Source organism: Pinus tabuliformis, chromosome Q (genome assembly GCF_031772625.1).
Source record: "Pinus tabuliformis cultivar Carrire ecotype Pingquan chromosome Q, CPIR1, whole genome shotgun sequence".
In the NCBI taxonomy this organism is placed as follows: domain Eukaryota; kingdom Viridiplantae; phylum Streptophyta; class Pinopsida; order Pinales; family Pinaceae; genus Pinus; species Pinus tabuliformis.
The window spans coordinates 345,367,959-345,387,463 of NC_142296.1; the positions used below are offsets into that span (position 1 = coordinate 345,367,959).

At 36.9% G+C, this 19,505-nt stretch overlaps 1 protein-coding gene across 1 annotated transcript; it reads right to left on the bottom strand.

Annotated features, from left to right (window-relative positions):
• Nucleotides 1-14,039: 14,039 nt before the first annotated feature.
• LOC149219602 (uncharacterized) lies at nt 14,040-19,048 on the bottom strand. The gene has a single exon (XM_089384421.1). It carries the CDS (start codon nt 18,356-18,358, stop codon nt 14,393-14,395), a length of 3,966 nt encoding a protein of 1,321 aa, XP_089240547.1. The 5' UTR covers nt 18,359-19,048; the 3' UTR covers nt 14,040-14,392.
• Between the last annotated feature and the right edge of the window lie 457 nt (nt 19,049-19,505).

The following is a 19,505-nucleotide window of genomic DNA, read 5'->3' on the forward strand; positions in this document are numbered from 1 at the left end:
AACCATCAGCACCATTGGAAAGCTCTCATTGATTATTATAATGGGTCTTTTTCAGTTTTTGATGATTTGACACTTCACCAAGAAGTCATTTTTCCAAGAAGGGTCACTTCGTCACCTCTCAAAATCAAATTTCTTCATAAAGCGACACTTGTACTTTGAGGTCCACCTCCTCTTAATACTTGTCGTACCACGTGTCGATTTTCATCATGAGTAACCATCATTTACTCATGTTTTCATGGTCCCCACCAGGCCTATTCTATGTGGCAGCATCATCGAGTCACCCTTGTTCAGAGCATCTGCGATGAGTCACCCTTGAATCCATGGAGTCTGTTTCACGTCCCATTCTATCATGTCACAGTATTCCATCCATATTTTCATACCATTCATCTTGTGTTGCCCATTTTGACCTCCAACCATACTATCCCCATCCCCTCTGGAGTTGAGTCAGTCGTTGTCAGGTCAACCATGCACTTCATGCTCTGACAAGGGAAGTCATTTGTTTGTCCCTCAGTCCCATATTTTCCATTATCTATGGTGTTAGTCCATCAGCCACATTAATATCTTCCCTCATGCCTTAGTTGACGATCATCATTTCCTCATCTATTGTGGGCCCTATTTTGTCAACATTAGCTCATTTATTCGAAAAGAATGGCCTAGAGGGCAGTATATCTTGGTTCTAGCTCCCATTCTTATTTGGTGCCTTGGATCGAGTAGAGAGACTCATTATTTCCCTTGGTCATTTCATGTTCATTATTCATACACTTAATGGTCCAGTGATGCAGCAGATTGTACCAGTGATTTCTGGGTGTGTTTGAGATGTTTCAAACCTCATGAGGGGGTGGCCCTTCAAGTAGCCACCCACATGCCCGAATGCATTCTTATTATGCTACAGCTTCAGATGCAGTTCCGCAGATTTGATGGGTTCGGTTCCTACTGATCACAGTGTTCATAGCATGCATGTCTCCTTCAAATGATCCATTCATTTTCGCAGAGCCCTTCCCTGTTTAACAGGGCTTCTCCAGTTGCTTTACCCTCCCTCTCACCCATTTTTTGATGGAAGGGTAATTATATCTCATGTACTCAGATATTATTGTATTTATTCATAGCTCATATTTTTCCAAGTGCATTATGTATATGGAACACATTGTATTATTTGTTGGCTCTGTTATGTCAGCATGTACTTCATTGCCTAGTTGGAAAACATTGTATTATTTGTTGGCTCTGTTATGTCAGCATGTACTTCATTGCCCAGTTTTATGTTTTTGGGCACACCATTATTTTTGTACTAAGTTATCTCGGCAGGTATGGGTATGGCTCCCCCGCCTCATCGAGGTCCGGTACCACAACATAAAAGGAGACTTTCATTAGTCTCATCCCCTCTGTCTCTATCCTCTTTCACTTCATATTTATTTGTCTCTCTCTCTCTCTCTCTCTGACTCTCATGCGTTGTCTAGTGATTGTGTCTTTACAATGTACTTCAGTCATACGTTTTGCTCCTAACATTCGTACGTTGGGGGGCAATCTGTTATCACCAAAAAATTGATCATCTAGCCTAATATACTAGATGGATCAAAGTGTATCATGTAAAGCCAATTTTACCATAGTAAAATTGCTTTCACTATGAGAAATTACTTAATAAACCAACTTTGTTAAGTAATTTATAGTTAAACCCATGAAGAATAATTAAATAAATCACTAATTATTTGATTTTCTTCTAGGAATAATTAATTAAACCATTGTTCAATTATTATTCATTGTCATATTTGACCCAATCATGAAAAATAAATAGATAAATCATTAATTATCTTATTTTTCTCTAAAAATAATTAATTATTATTCTTTGTCAAATTTGACTAAATCTCTTAGGAATAATTAAAATAAATCCTTATTTAATTATTATTCCTTAACTAATACCTTGAGATGATAAATAAATCATTTATTTATTTATTATTTCTAAATAAAAGTTTAAATACATTTTCCCTCCTAACCAAATATAGTAAAATATTCTAAGTAGTTATTCCAAGAATGGGGTTAATAATATTTTATTATTGCTCATTATTCGAGGATAACTCAATATTTTGTTATAAATATAAGGGTTTTCCATTCATTATTTACTTTTGATTATTTTCATTGTCACACACCATATTTTTGTTGGGTTTACACATTATAGAGGAGAGAAACTCTACACAAGCTAAAGACATTTGAGGATAGACAAGAACCCATCCCATAGAGGGGGATTGGTAACATTTATTTATTCTCTTCACAGGTGTTATAATAAAACTATTCTTTGTATATCTTGTTTCCATTGGATTATTGGAGTTATTACTACTTCTTTTTGTTGTTTAACTATGATTGTGGCATAGATTAGGACTTTGGCAGGCTTTGTTTCTATCAGTTGTTGTAGATCTACAATGTTTAGCAGCCATTTATATTGTTGAGATTGTATGTCATCCACAATCTTAAGTGGGTTATTTTCATACATCTTTGAGAAGAAAATACTACAACAACCTTCTTAACCAACACGAGCGAAGGACCAAATAAGTGATGTGATACTGAAGATAACTTGATAGGTCAGGTATGGCCGACTGAAAATGAGTCAAGAAACACCACAGAATGGTCAGTACAAGTTAACTTCCCTTGAACAAAAGTACAACTCATATGTGACTCTATGGCAGCGTAAAATAACTTTGTATAAATTTGCAATGCATGAGGCATTAACAAAATCTCCATATGATTGGAAGAGACAACCAACCGAAGGAGGACTCACTCAAGAACAAGGTTATGGCTCTCCTAAAGTCAAACGAAGTCCCATCCCAATGGAGGAAAGACTTATTTTGCGTGCTTTGTTCAAGGGCAACATAACTGACTCTTTTTTCCATCAAATATGGAAGTAATTGCCCTATTCCCACTCTCTTTCAAATATATAAATTTTTTTGTCTCTTTCATATTTAAATCTTGAAAAAGAAAAAAGAATGTTTATAGTACAATGGAAAGAACGAGTGTTAAATGTAGGTGCACCAATGAAACCTTCCTCTAGATTTGTCCAGCCCAAGCCTCAAACCACCTCTCAAGCATGTACAAAAGGATGCCATATAATGGAAAATGAGCATCTCTGCAAGGAAACAAGGGTTTCCTATGACCGAGAATTCAGGAGGCAGAAGGAAAATCAAACTTGATTTGGGGACAAAAAAGACTATAATGTCGATATCCTATCTCCTTCTATGATTAGGCCTTCCCATGAGGTGTGTAAGTACCACCAGAAATCAATCGATTCAATTAGGCCATGGACTCCTGTAGGTGGGCTTGCGATGAAACCCGTAAACCTCACCTGAAAAATAGGATATATTTTTATTTTTTCATATTTTAAATTATGTACGTGGGTTGTGTATTATGGTACCCGCGTGTACGCGCTTTTCAAAGGGCAAAGTCACGTATGGAATTGAAAATATTATTTTTTAATAAATGATCAAGTCTGAATGGGAAAGGGTTGCCCAAGGCCATATCAGAGCATCAAAACTACAAGAGTGTTTAATGATGCTATAACAATAACTTCTATATACGGACTCGATTTTTTGCCGTTCAAGTTGTGTTGGATTTGTTTTCTCAAGCTCGCGCAATAGCACTGGTTTCGCTTGAATCCAAAAACTTCTAAAAAAATTCATTTTAGATCCCTTTTGGGTCATCATTTCCCTGTCGGTTTACTCAAATTTCAAGTGAGAACACTTGTTGGATGCGGAATTTAATCCTCATCCAAGGAGTACCCATGTTGCATACTTTCGATGGGCCTTGCAATAGAAAAAATGAAAAATACATGGAAAATGTGATTGCAATCACGTTTTTCATGCATTTCTCATTTTTTATGTAGCAAGGTCCATTGAAAGTATGAATCGTGAGTACTATTTGGATGAAGAATTAAATTATGTATCCAATGAGTGTTCCCACTCCAAAATTAAGTAAAACCATAGGAACATAAGTTGAAAAAAATAGTTTCTTCTTTTTTTTTACTCCAAAAATTGTGAATCATCCTCCATGGTTGACATCGTCATCTTGAATCCTATTGGTTCTTATAAATCTGATTTTAGTTGTACATTTTTGTTTTGAGACTGATTTTTTTACCTCAAAAATTCTCTAATGCATGTTTCTCTCTTGAAGGAAGTATCTCTAATGCATGTTTCCCTCTTGAAGAAGGTAGTTGGTGACAATATGTCAGTCCAAACTATTTTACCAGAGATTAATGAAGGGAAAATCATACTAGGACCAGAAATAATCGTTGATTAAGAAGCTGTTAAATTGAGCAATTATTGAGTACTTCATAAAATGGAAGAACCCACTAGTGGAAGAGGTGACATGGGAATATGATTCATGCAGGAAAATGCATAGTTAGTCAAGTGTTGATGGCAACACTAATTTGAAGGGGAGGGGTATGTTTAGCCCTAATATAAAGCCCTATGTTAAGCATAAAACCCATTCTTAAGTTCTAGATATTGATTTGTTACATTTCTAATGTTATATTAGTAGGTTGGCTAGAACCTTTCATTGTACCCTTTCATTATACCCACTAGTGGAAGAGGTGACATGGGAAGATGATTCATGCAGGAAAATGCATAGTTAGTCAAGTGTTGGTGGCAACACTAATTTGAAGGGGAGGGGTATGTTCAGCCCTAATATAAAGCCCTATGTTAAGAATAAAACCCATTCTTAAGTTCTAGATATTGATTTGTCACATTTCTAGTGTTATATTAGTAGGTTGGCTAGAACCTTTCATTGTACCCTTTCATTATAATTGTACGCTTTGTCTCCTATATATATATACCAAGGAGACATAGTCATAGGATCACCTAATCTTGTTTCGTGTATTTTATTTGTTGTAATAGGAATTTCCCCCTCAAAGAGGATTGTAATAAAGATGCTTGTTCCATAACATCATTCAAGAAGGAAACCCTTTGGCATCCACCAGCAAGCAATTATATGACCACAATTTGGGTAAAATCCACATATGACAAAGATATGGTGGCCATCGTGCATGTAATAGAAACCTAGTATCCATACCTCATCAAGTCACATTTTGAGATCAAGATTGATCATTAGTCTAAAGTGCTTTCTTGAACAAAGGTTATTCTCACCAATGTAACATAGGTGGGCCACTGAGCTACTAGGATATGACTATGTAATTACCTATAAGAAAAGGTAAAGAAATTGTGGTAGATGATATCTTGTCCCAACAATTTGAGGAGGATGGATCCCTTTTCTTATCTCTACTAGCTCTAGGTTGGTTCAAGGAATCTTGCTAAGAATGGTTGGAAAATAACACTATCGTTCAACTCATCTAAAAGCTTTAGGAATATCCCAAGCCTCCTAAGGGATATGGTAGCTAGATACATTGTGATACGAATAATGCATTATTCTAGTAACTAATTCTTCCTTAAAGCAAAGGATATTAAATGAATTCCATTCATCACCTACAGTAGGTTACTCTGTATTTCATAAAACATATGAAAAGACTAAGTGCTTATTCTTTGGGGAGGGAATGAAAACTGGCATATAATATTTTATAGCCACATATGAAAATTTCCAAAGAAACAAAGGGAGAACAACAAAGACACCAAGAGCACTACATTTGTGACCAATCCCAACATATATATGTGTCAACATCACTATCAATTTTATAGTGGGACTTCCAGGGACGGGCAACAAATTTTTGATCACGGTAGTAGTTGACTGTCTCTACAAATATGAACATTTTTGTTCCATACCACATCTATTTACCCCCTCCTTACTTTTCCAAGTCTTTCTTTTGATCAAATTATTAAGTTACATGGCATGCCCATTTCCCTTGTCTTGAATTTGGATCCTACCTTCACTAAAAGAAATTGGTAGGAACTATTTATTTACAAGGTACCTAACTCAAAGTCAACACTACATATCACACCTAAATAGATGGTCAAAATGAAGTGGTCAACAAGTGCCTATAAACCTATTTGAAATGCTTTGCCTTCTAAAAAACCACATCATTGTACACATTGGGTTCCCTTCATAGAATGGCAGTACAATACCTCTTGTGATGGAGTTACCAAAATGACCCTATATGAAGCAATTTATGGCCAAAAACAATTTTACGTTTTTTCATATTTACCAAACGTTTCCAAGGTTTAGGTAGTGTATCACGCGGTCCACATTAGAAAATCCATTCTTCACAAACTAAAGGACAATTTAGTTATGGATAAAAACATAATGAAGAAACAAGGGGACCATAATCACTATGAATGTTCTTTTGTAGTATGGGATTAGGTGTTTCTTCAAATTCATCACTATAAACAAACATCACACCTTAGAAATTAACACCTGAGTTCTATGGACCCTATGAGATCATCCAGGGCATTGGATAAGTGGAAAAAAAGCTAGCTTGTCCATCCCACTTCAAGATTCATCCATTATTTCATTTTCTTGTGTAAAAATATTGTGGTATTGACATGTAAGGTGTGAACCAACGTACTGGAAGTTGATAAAGGTGTTGTCATTTGACTTTAGCCAATAGGAGTATTGGATACTAGAGAGAGTCAATTATGCCAATGCACAATTAGTGAAGTATTGATCTAGTGGAAATACATGCCACTTGAAGATGCCATATAGGAACCAACCATAATCTTACAGTAATTTACTCATCTTCAACATCAAGGACACTGCTACTTTTGAAGGAGGAAGACATGCTAGGGTCCTACCCTAATATCCCTACTTTAGGATACATATGATATAACTAATTATCATATATGGCCATCCTATTTGAATAAGGCCTATTTAATAGTAATGAATAATTATTCAATGTAAAAGCGCCCACTTTATAAATCCCACTAGGTAGTTGGTACCCATTAGTGATATGACTGCAAGTAAGTGAAGTTGTTCCTAAGCTATTTAAAGAGATAGAAGATCGTGGAATTTTTGTATTGTGTTATTTATTTGGAGTTCTACTTAGTGGAAGGTCACCCCACATTAAAAGGCAAGTGAAGATTGTATAATTTTTCACATTATCAATATACAAGGATATTTCTACAGGTTTTATCTATTTGTCTGTTGTTTGTGGTTAATCTTCAATTTTATTCATTGTATACTTGGTTGTGTTCCAATTTTCAAATGTTAAGGAACACCACAATAAAGGATGTTGAATCTAGTAAAATTGATAAAAGTTGACTTCACGGCAAGTTAGTAGGGGTGGTTGAGGGTTGTTGTGGCCCTTGTTTTTTATTTTGAAGATATCATTTTTGCATAAACAAGAAGGATAGGGCAATGCAAGCCTCAACAAACAAAACATAGTATAGTTGCATCATATGGAGCAGAGACTGTGAGGAAAAATAAAGGTTATTGGCGTTGAAGGAAGATAGGGACCAATGTAGTGGACAAGATCTTAGGGGATCAAGGATAAGGGTGGAAAACAAAAAGCGACACATAATTAATGTAGAGAGAGACAACTGGAAATCCATCAACTTGAGACCAAAAGAAAGAAAATGTCATTGTAGAGTTTTGAATGTACCCTCTAGCCCTCAGGTGCAAGGACATATATTGTAAGGAGGAAAGCTTGAGGGGATTTTTATTAGTGAGTGGATTGATAATGAATGGATAGTTAATGGTTATTGTACTCATATGCTTGTGTAAGGGAGTCTAGGTTGTTGATATGATTTCTATAATTTGTTTTGTATGGGTATAGTACTTGTCACCCTAAAATTTGAGAGCCTAGTGCAAAGCCTTGCTAGGAACTCTATGTCAAAGGATATAATGAGATTACCCACCATTGTCATCTTAGTGGTTGTTCTCTTGTTATTTTGTGGATGGATACTATCCCAAAGGAGGCTTCCCCAATAGGTCTCAGAGATCAGTAACTGAAGAATTCCCAAGCTAAATACCCTCTTAGGAACCATTAATTAGACAACCTGTAAATGTATTTAATAAGGTAGGGCTCTCAGTGAGAATTAGGTAGTGAGTTCAAAGAAACTAGGTTAAGGCTAGAGGGCTGAGATAAGTCCTTGAGATGCTCACATAGATTCCAAACACATGCTACCAATAAACATTTTTTGTTATAAATTAGGGCTTGAGATAAAAATGCTTTACAATATGCAAAATTTAGGAAAATAACCATAAAAGAGCCTATACATGATGATAGTTAATAAATTATCAAAAGATATTAAATAACTAAACAAGAAAAAAGTTAAATTAAATTTTTTTAATGGCTAAAAATGCATGAAAATAATATTTTTCCTTTATTAATTAAATAGATGCAAACCCTAACCCTAGATCTATGAAATTTAAGGTGTTTTGTGTTATTTAATTCAGATTTGTCAAAGCCTAACACTAGTCTACCATGAAAAATAAGTGAAAGGTAAAATTTTAAAATTATTGACACGCATGACTAGTGCCTTTAATTAATGGGGTATATGGAGTCAAAAGAGGTAAATTCAAAGGCGGAAGACCCTGGATGGAGAGAAAAAGAGATGAAAACCTCTCGATCTAACTCTATCAAATTTCATAAAGAGGATATTTAAGTTCAAGGGATGTTATTTTAGGTTTCCTTGATGGATACTTCATGACAAGTCTTGCATATGGATATTTTAGAGTCATAAAAGATACAACTTATAATGAAGACTTCAGAAAAACATAATTCTACAACATTAGAAAAACAAAAGAAAATACTCACAATAAATTAGCACCATTCTTCATTAATCCAAAGAAATTCCACCCATGCAATTTATCTTCCCCAAGAGAATTGCTAGCCTAGCGGTCCATTTCGTCCAAGAGAAAAAGAAGCTAGTGTGCATTCCTTTCTAAGAGAGAAAATGAATGCGTAATAATAATCCTCTCCAAATTTGCTCCCCTCTATTTATATAAGGAAAACCAAGTCAACTTGCGATAAATATAGACTAAAGCCCTCAAATATTATTCTAAGTATTTACAAGTTAACTATGTCACAAGTTGAACTGAAGGATAGCTCCCTTAGTAATAAAACATAAGAATTGACCTCTTTTTACCCCGCATATTTGAGTATAAGGGTTTCCAAGGGTGATACCATCATCCAAAAGTGAAGATCTCCAGCAACAAGGTGCAAAAGATGGGTCACATGAGTGATGCTCACTCAAAGCCATCTCCTCATCAACAAGGTGTCCAATGGTCAAACAAACCCTTGTCATCAAGATATTTCTATCAATGAAGTCAATGTCATCACTCTAGGACTCATAATGGTGATGTCATAAGGCTAGGGCATGACATCATCATGAAGAAAGGTGAACGATCCCTTCCAAAGGGATCTCAAGTCATCATCATCCATAACCTGGTCCAAGAAAATGGCAACATCCATCAAGAAGGTGCAATGCCAGGCTAGTGGTGTCTTATGGTCATTGGGATGCATTATCTTTCCTAGCAATGTCATGGCTTCTTTGGGAAACATTTTAGGCTCTAAAGGGAGAGGAGAGGGTCGTCATCAATGTTGGATCAATCTCAAGGTCAATGTTATTCTCTGAGAGGTTATCATCCTAGCTATAGTGCCCTAAAGTACCAACAAGTGGGGTTGGGTGTTGTCTCTAAAGTGATAGAGAAGTTTCTATCAATCCCTTAAGGGATAGTTGTTGTACCTGGGAGAAAACATCTATAAAATACCCTCAAAATTAAGTGAGATCATCATCATTGGTAAAGAAACCTTATAAGTATCACGTGGACCATATTTAATGCAAAAGGCACAAGAGTCATTTCACACAAGTATCATCTTCAAATGTCTTTCTAACTTAGGGTTTGTAAATAAGTTACCATGCTTGGGTATGTGAGGGTTATTCAAAGGCCCTATTAGGTGCTTCCAACCTCAAGGGGAGCAATAATTCCTAGGTTGACCCATCAATTAGCAGGTGCAAGTGAATAGTGGTATGGTGAGGTTTACTTCATGGAGGGTGCCACCATCTACTTACCAACTATGAAATACCATCATTCTTGAGCGTGATATTGTGCATGGGAGCAATCATGGGACTTGAGTTACCCCTTTTATCAACCTATTTTTACCACCCCTCCAGTACACCTTTTTCATTTAATGATATTTTTTTTGTTGCATAGCTTGCACTGCATGCTTGATTTATGCATTCATTACCCTTTAAGATGAAGCAATTTATCGTTTATCAAGGTTGGGATATCAAATTTCCTTTTCTTTTGATTTGTGAATGCATTAGCTAGGAAATGGATGATGAATAATGAGGGAAGTAGAGCTCAAACTAGGCTTTTGTCCACACATTTTATTTTATCCCAGCCAATATTTTGCATTTTATATTTATGGCTCATGCTTTTTATTTTCTTTTTGTTGCATCCACTTCTAAGGGAAAAGTTTTTGGAACCCAACACAAGAATGAGGAAAGTAGGGAACCAATACTAGTGATATATAACGGTCAACTTGAAGATTGGGACATGAAAATAAGGGTGAAAGTGATAGGTATGGATTATCATGGGCACACAACATCAATCAATGCCTCCTATTTGTGCCCCTCTTGGAAAATGAAAGAAAGGCCTCAAAGAAGGTTACACTGGACTAGGAGAAGAGGATAACCACCAAGGTGAAGTAGGGGAACAAGAATATAACCAAAAGCAATCAATCATCCAATTCAATTTGTGATTCATACCAATATGCTCTTTAAACATTAAATAAAAGCACTTGATTACAAACAGTAGTGTACCTTATGATAGATGACTCACCTTCATTGGACAAGTAAGCTAGATGTCACAGAGCATTGACCAAAGAATAGATGGAGAGCCTTTGAGACTAGCTACATGTAGATCACATAAGGATGCTAGCTGGAAAGCTGCACAGAATGGGAGAAACGTCTCCTAAGGGTCACCCACTTGGATGGGTAACAATACCATCTAATATACAAGGATGTACTAGATAATAATGACCATGAATGGAATGAGGCCCCCATTTATAATTTTTGTTGTCCTCCTTGTGTATTGCAATGATGTGTTTTAATTGTGTTCCTTAAGTACGCATAAAAATGGATGTTATCTAATCTAATATGTTGGCATGAAATATATGATAGTATTGTTTATGATTATTTGTTGGTTATCGTGTGGATTGATGAGAGTCGCAATATAATGGATAAACATATGATGTAATGGTTAGGGGAAACTAGGAATATGGAATTGATTGTGAGCGGTGATAGCCATGTTTTGTGAGCTCTATACAACCTTTAGTCCTGTCATAACACATTGGACATGACCTTTCCATTCCTAAAGATTAAATATGCCAACTCTTAGATTACATAAAACCCCATTTGTTGGAAACTTATGTGGAACCTACTATGAGATTGAGCCAACAAATCCAACTCTAAATATCATGGCTCCATCTTGAAGTCCATCTACTTGTGATGCCTGCTTATCACACTCATCAAATTATTAGTAGCATTGTAATATATAACTATTTAACCAGACATGTTATTTATAGCCACCATCATGCCAAAATAACAAATGTATACTCAAAATCATAACATTCAACATCCAAGTAAGTTTGAGTGTGCTCGTGGTTCACATATAATTAACACATCATATGGTGATATATGATCATGTCAAATCATAGAGAATTTTATGAATAAATCACATAAAAATGGATTCATGAAACAATACTAAGTTGTTGCAATAAATCAAGAACACACTTTGTAATAATAATAATAAATAACTAGGGTATTTCATAACTTTACTTTCACAAAATTTAAGCTCAATAATAAGAAGATGATGAAGCATTGCTAAAGAGGTATTTTATGGTTAAATAAGAGCCCCTCCTAATGGATATGGATAACAACAAATCACCATTTTCAAGGCAATCCAATCTATTCACTTAGAGATATAGATGATTGCAAGTTTGTTTTTAGGGTCCCAAGTTTAAAAAAAAACACACACACACAATTCTACTTTATTGAAAAATGAAAATCACATTTATTTAAACTTTAAAAGTAAGACACAAAGAAAACAAACACAACACACTTAAAATTACATCATTAAATATAAATATCAGTTCTTGTAATTTTCTTATTCATTTTAACTTCTTGCCACTAACTAAAAAAGTCATAGCAACTAATTGAGCTGAGAGGCTCATTCTACAGCCTAGTATTGATGTGTAACGATGTCATCAAAATTGAAATTTTGTTCATGTCGGCCAAAATAAAAATTAAAAATCTAAAAAAAAAAACCATACAAAACATTTAAATAATGTAGGCTTATAAAAAATTTACACATGAATAAATTGGATCCCTCTTTGCTCATGTTAGATCTGTATTTAAGATAGATCTATGCTAATTGTAAGAATGTGAAAGTTAAAGTTTCTTAGCCAATATTAGTTCTTTGTATGAATTAGAAATATAAGATTAGAGATTTATTTTCATTCCACCTAATATTAGTTCTTTGTATGAATTAGAAATATAAGATTAGAGATTTATTTTCATTCCACCTATAAAACTTCAATGACTTCAACCTTGAGATTCGACCTTCATTAAAAACAAAAAATCTCAAATTCATTTGAAATTCATTTTTTTCTATTTTATCTTTACAGAAATAAATAGATCCTCCAATTAACACCTTCAATAATTGATTTACCACACATTCCAATCAATGTAGATATTTGGCTGTTGATTTATTCTAATCAATATTCCAAACTCAATTCTTAAAAAAAAAAAAAATTTCTTAATTTTATTATTTTTTTATTTAACTCACAACAAACAAATAACTTGTAAAGGTTAAAAAAAAAAATCACATATTCCAGATTGAATATTGTATTCACATAATTCAAAACCTATATATTTAATAAATAAATAAAAAATCATTTAACAAGCATTTTTGTTCAAAAAATCCCTTAATACAATTATCTTACAGCACACAAATATATATACTTCATCTCTCTCAAAATCTTATTTTATTAAGTACATTAATCATTTCCAATATTCTTAAATACATATATATATATATATCATAAACATAATGACACCCGCTAAGAACCAAACAGTCGAATCATCAGTCTGAAATTTCGAGAATTCTGAGTCTGGCAGATTTGAAGTAAAAGATGGCATTATTAAGATTTACGAACAGATATTTTTTTTATACTCTTGTCCACCCTTCGTATTTTCATGTTTCTAAGGGGGGCACATACAGATTATTTCTATAGGAAGAATTGACTGGTTCATGTAAATTCATTCCAGAGGAGATCGGATTTTATATCGCTGCAAACTGGAACATGTACAACTCTGAAGAAACATGAAGTATATTATTGGTAACGATCTTCAATACAGTGAATATTTCAAAATCTTTGCACTCGAAACTGATTTCACACAAAAAACCAGAATAAAGGTTTTCACAGCGGGGATTCAAGTTAACTTTGTTTGACAAGAAGCGGTAAACTGGAAGACCCCCTCCCTCAAAACTCCCAAAAGGTTTCTAATTCGCTACTCATGATAAATATAATGTTCAGTGGTTACACAGATTCTATTTCCAGTAAGTACAGCTGTGTACGATTCTGCGCCTAGCCCTAAAAATTCTGTAACAAAACTATTATATCTGAACTATAAACATAAATTTAAGAGGTGGCTGGTTTCTATTTCCAGTAAGTACAGCTGTGTGGAATTCTGCTCCTTTCCCTGAACATTAACAAAACTATTTCTATCTGAACCATAAACATAATTTCAAGAGGTGACTAAGTTGGGAGGATCTCACCAGCTATAACACCACCACTCTGCAGCTCCATAAAACTGGAAACCAACTCCGCTCCATCTAAAAAATGAGCATATAACGAAGTTCATTCTTTACTGTCACTAGTGGGAGCAGAGAGCATTGCCTTAGTGTGTGTCATAGATTGCACCACAATTTGAACATTGCTAATATGATGTCAAAGGGTTAGTGACAATGTATACAGCAGAGGGCTGTGGAGTAAAGTGTGTTTTCGGTTATGCTTCTTGTCCCCATCTGACAAACAAACATTAGTAGGACTAGCTTCTAAAAGACCACTATTCACAGGCCATGAAATAACAAGCACAATTGCATTTTGCACAGTGCAGTCTGTAATATAACTCGATTAATTGAAATACAATCCTTTCATACACATAAAAGCCAGGTTGGGGAGATTGCAAGAGAACTCAAATACCATCATTATGTTAACTGTTCCTTTGAGCAACTTATAAAAAAGCACAAACATAGAGAAGTCCAGTGAAGTCCCAATATCAATGAGAAGTCCAGTGAAGCAAGTCATTGATCCTGCTAAGTATCAAGTTTCTGAAAAAAGAAGCTATGCCCAAACAAGGAATAGGATCAAGCCTCAAAACTATGCCTGGACAGTCGTTGGATGCCAATAAATACAGAATATACAAATTAGAAACCAAATCAATTTTGTTCACTTCTATGAACATTCTTCTGCGCCTTTCAAGAACTTGACAACTTGTAACATTGTAGGACGCTTTACAGGGTCATCAGAAGTGCACATTGTTGCCACCTGCAACAACTTGAGCATCTTTTGCTTGGATGTTCCATTGAAAATCATAGGATCTAGGGTCTCAGCTGGTTGGCCTCTTTTGATCATTTGATGGACCCATGCCACTAAATTTCCACCATCTATATCTCTGAATTCTGGTCCTGTTGGCTCCTTTCCAGTAAGAAGTTCAAGCAGTATCACTCCAAAACTGTACACATCCCCTCTAGTGGTGGATCTACAACTCTGCCCATATTCAGGAGGAATGTATCCAAATGTGCCTGCAATATCAGTACTTACATGTGTTTCGCAAGCACTAATGATGCGTGCCAATCCAAAGTCAGCAACCTTGGGTTCAAAATCTCCATCCAACAAGATGTTGCTAGCTTTCATATCTCGATGAATAATGTGAGGAATGAAGCCATGATGAAGGAACGCAAGACCTCTCGCAGCTCCCATTGCAATTTTGAAACGTTTAGACCAGTCAAGAACCTCTAGGGCATCTGCCCTGTTCCTTAACCACAAATCAAGGCTTCCATTCACCATATACTCGTATACCAACAACTTTTCCTCCCCAAATGAGCAATATCCCAGAAGTGGCACTAGATTCCTGTGCTTAACTTTCCCCAAGGTTTCCATCTCTGCAAGGAATTCCCTGTGTCCTTGAGTCTTGGCCTGGCTTAGCTTCTTAATTGCAGCCATCTTTCCATTGGGAAGCATGGCTTTATAGACTGTCCCGAACCCGCCATCTCCAATAATATTGGTCTTGCAAAAATTATTGGTGGCATGAAGAATGTCAACTAATGTTAATCGAAGCAGAGGCCTCTCAAACATGGCCACATTTATGCTGAGAGGCTCCTTGGATTTGCTGCTGAGAAAGCATAGATTTGGGTCCATGGTTGCATTGAATTTGCTTCCATTTTTCAGTTCTGAAAGAGTTCCCCGTCCTACTGTTTTCCACCTGATTATGGCAAATATCAAGCTTAATAGAGCAAGAATGCTTCCAATTGAGATTGCTAGAACCACCCAAGTGTTCAACAAACGGGACTTTTCTGTATTGTCAGATTGGCATATCAGACCCAATGTCCCTCCACATAGACCCTTGTTCCCTAATAAAGACAACCTCGTGAAATTCTCACACACTCCACCTTTGGGAATTGGCCCTTCCAGTGAATTGTTTGAAAGGTTGAAGAAGGATAGACTTAACAAATCACATAGCTCGTCAGGCATTCTCCCAGTGAGGTCATTTCCAGAGATATCCAGATACATGAGTTGTGCAAGGCCACCCAATTCTGAAGGTATATTGCCAATGAATTTATTATTGTGCAGGTCCAAGTAATTAAGGTATGAAAGATTCCCCAGTGATGTTGGAATTTCTCCACTGAAAAGGTTTGAGCTCAAATTTAGCGTCTGAACTCTCCATGAAGACCCCTCCGAGAACAACCCATCAAGACTGCCAGAAAGCTTGTTCTGCTGCACATATAGGCCGACAATGTTTACCATGTTTGACAAAGAGGGGGGCAAATCACCTGAGAGCTCGTTGTTACTCACATCAAGATGAGTCAGTTCAGTTAAATTTCCAAGAGATGCAGGAATTACACCAACAAGTTTATTGCCTGTAATGTTTAGCTTCACCAAGCTACTAATACCTCCTAAAGCAGCAGGAATAGTGCCTGTCAACTGATTGAATGCCAAGTACAGCCCTTGAAGCTTGATAGACTCTCCAAGCCCTATTGGAATCTCTCCAGTGAGGTAGTTATGGGAGAGGTCCAGTGTAGTCAAATTTGTCAACCGGGACAGGGTTCTGGGCACTTTCCCTGTGAGCCTGTTGTTGCTAAGAAGCAAATCTACAACCACAATGCAATTGCCAATTTCTTCTGGAATGGGTCCTGAAAGTTGATTCCAGGACAGATCAAAGACTCCGTGATGCTGCACAAAGCTTGAATCCGGGATTGCAATCTGCTGGAAATATGAAGATATTTGAGTCGGAATAAAGCCCGATAGCTCGTTGTGGGAGAGAACCAAACACTGCAGTTGGGCAAGGTCTCCAAAATTTTTGGGAATTGACCCATTGAGACAATTATTTCCCAAGTCAAGAGTCGTAAGACTAATGCATTGGCAAATTTCTGAAGGAATTTCTCCTTGTAAACGATTCCCATTGAGAGAAAGCACTGAAAGACTAGACAGTGTACCAATTTCCTTGGGGATCTCCCCCTCTATATAGTTACCACTAAGAATCAACCGTTGCAATGAACTTGCATTAGCTATATGAGCAGAAAGACTTCCATTAAGAAGATTATTTGCCGCACTAAACTCCATGAGAGTGCTCGAATTCCATATTTTTTCAGGGATTGGGCCTGTGAAGTTGTTCTCATCCAAATCCAGAACCATCAACGGAAGCTCCCCTAGATAAGCGGGAATTCTACCGCTCACCCTATTGTTTGTCAATATCAACTGGGTGAGGTTCCTGCAATTGATGAACGTGTTTCCAATGTCCCCTACAAGAAGATTGTTTTCCAAATCAATCTCACTAAGAGGTTTGGCATTGCAAAGCTCTGGAGGAATGTGTCCTGATAATTGATTGTTACTCAGGCTTATATGATATACAGAAGTGCAATTTCCTAGCTCTGGAGGAATGTTCCCACTAAAACGGTTTGTAGCCAACAGAATAGAGTCAGCTTCCTTCCATTGTCCTAACCATGGAGGTAGAGGCCCACTGAGCTGGTTTTTCTCTGCAGAGAAAGATAATATAGGTAGGTTCGCTAGAGTATCAGGAAGAGAACCGGTCAAGGAATTGAAGGAGAGCATCAAAGTTCTAAGTTTTCTGCATTTGCCCAATTCAGAAGGGATTGTTCCATTGAGTTCTGAGTTCACCATATTTAAAATAGTGAGATTGCTCAGATTTCCAATGGCTTCAGGAATAGGGGACCGTAATGGATTGTTGGAAAGGTCTAGCTTACTGAGGGACAGCATATTAGATATCTCATCGGGAATGGGCCCTCTGAGGGAGCAAGAAGTTAAATACAAATTCTTTACATTTTCCAGATTACCAATTTCTGCAGGCAAAAGGCCGAAAAACTTGTTGATTCCAAGATACAGGTCAGTCAAACTCACCATATTTCCAATCTCTGGGGGAATGATGCCAGAAAGAGAGTTGTTTGAGAAATCCAGAGACGCCAACCTGCTGAGCTTCCCAAGCTCGGATGGAAAACTACCTGTAAGAAGATTGTTACCAAGATCAAGAACCACCAGTTTTCTGAGGTCGCCCAGTTGTGTTGGTATGCTTCCAGAGAGACTATTGCCACCGAGGTTCAGGTATCTCAACTCAGAGAGCGCGCCAAGTTCTACGGGTATGCTTCCAGTGAAAAAATTGGTACCCAAGTCCACCATCTCCAAGCGAGAAAGCAATCCCAACTCTGGTACCAGCTTCCCTGACAAAGTATTGGTACCCAAAACAAGCTCTTGAAGGTCTGTAAGACGTTGGATGTTGGAGTGAATCTCTCCGCTCAGAGAGTTCCCGCTCAAGTCGAGATGTTTTAGCTTCGTGAGACCCCAAATTTCTTTTGGAATGCTACCAACCAGAAGATTGTTGCTCAGATTCAAAAGCTCCAAATCCTTAAGATTCCCGAGCTCTGGCGAAATGGGACCTTGCAGTTCCATACGTGCAAGAGAGAGAGATATTACAGAGTGACTCCTACAGCTCACACCAGTCCACTCGCAGGGAGATGAGTGATTCTTCCAGTCTGCAAGTCCATCAGGACTGCCAAGACCTTTCTTGAATGCTAACAGTGCATCAAAATCAGAGCTTTCAACTCGGCTTGCTGCCGTTAATGCCACTACTATACACAGCACCTTCATCAGAAGTATATTCATGGTCACCACATTGGAAGTTGCCATGACCCCAAAGGACAAAATCCTCAGTTATGCAGATGAGAGAAGGCAAGGTATAAGCCAAACTTCATCACCGAATACGCAACTCTGTGAAATCTAGAATAGAATTAGACCAGAAATGAAAATACATATATATCAGTGGCTCTGAATCCTAATGCATATGCCATGATCAAATCTTACATTGACATCCAAGTATCATGACATAACATCTGCCCAATGATAGCAACTAGGCCCATAATGCAAGCAGGATGTACTGAACGTTTGGATATTTCTGGTTATGCTTCTGTGATTAGCCTGCATGTGATCAAAACCAAATATTTGCAATTAGGTGGCCTAGGTTGAGTACAGCTTTGGCCAATGTCATTCTTGTTTCTGATAGCCCTGCCAAATCTTGCCCACCAGTTCAATTTAACTTCAGTTCAGCTCAGTGAGCAACCTACTTAATCACAGAAAGCTTTTTCTGATTATCTTTGGCAAATATACCTGTAAATCCATCTTCACATGATGTACTTGAGGCCGTGCATGAGTACCTGTGCGTTAAAGAGAGAATCTGCGTGTACTCGCATGCAAATTGTTTGCTTGTGGATGTTGACTGGGGATATCAACACGCTACTAGGACTTGGCCTTGCAGCCAGGAACAGTAGGCCACTTTTTAGGACAAGCCAAAGCCAGACTCCAGAGCCCTCCACTAATTTGATCATTCACAGAAAATATACGATTTCTGCACTGTTATCGAGCATTTTTGAGTTTTGTGACAAGAGTTTACTCTGCATTTATTTGTAGCCTTTATTTTGGCTTTCCTGATACGGATAAGCAAAGCTGTTCAATTCGAGGAGACGCAGCGTACTCTGAAAAATAAAATAAAGAAATGCACATTACACTGTAGGCTATCGGCATGACGTGCTTTTCTGCAGGAAGCAGGGATCCCCATCGCCATCATATTAATATTCAGAGATAGCAGCAGTGGTCTGTCTCAGTTGTCATATCCAGACATTGAATACCAACAAAAAGGTCATGCGTCTGAGGACAGAGCTTACCTATAATAATAATAAATGCGACAGAATATTAATGTGTTGAGAAGATTTCTGCAAGCATGCAATCTCTGTAATAATAACAAATTGTTTTAATTCCAGACAACAAAACTGATGATCGT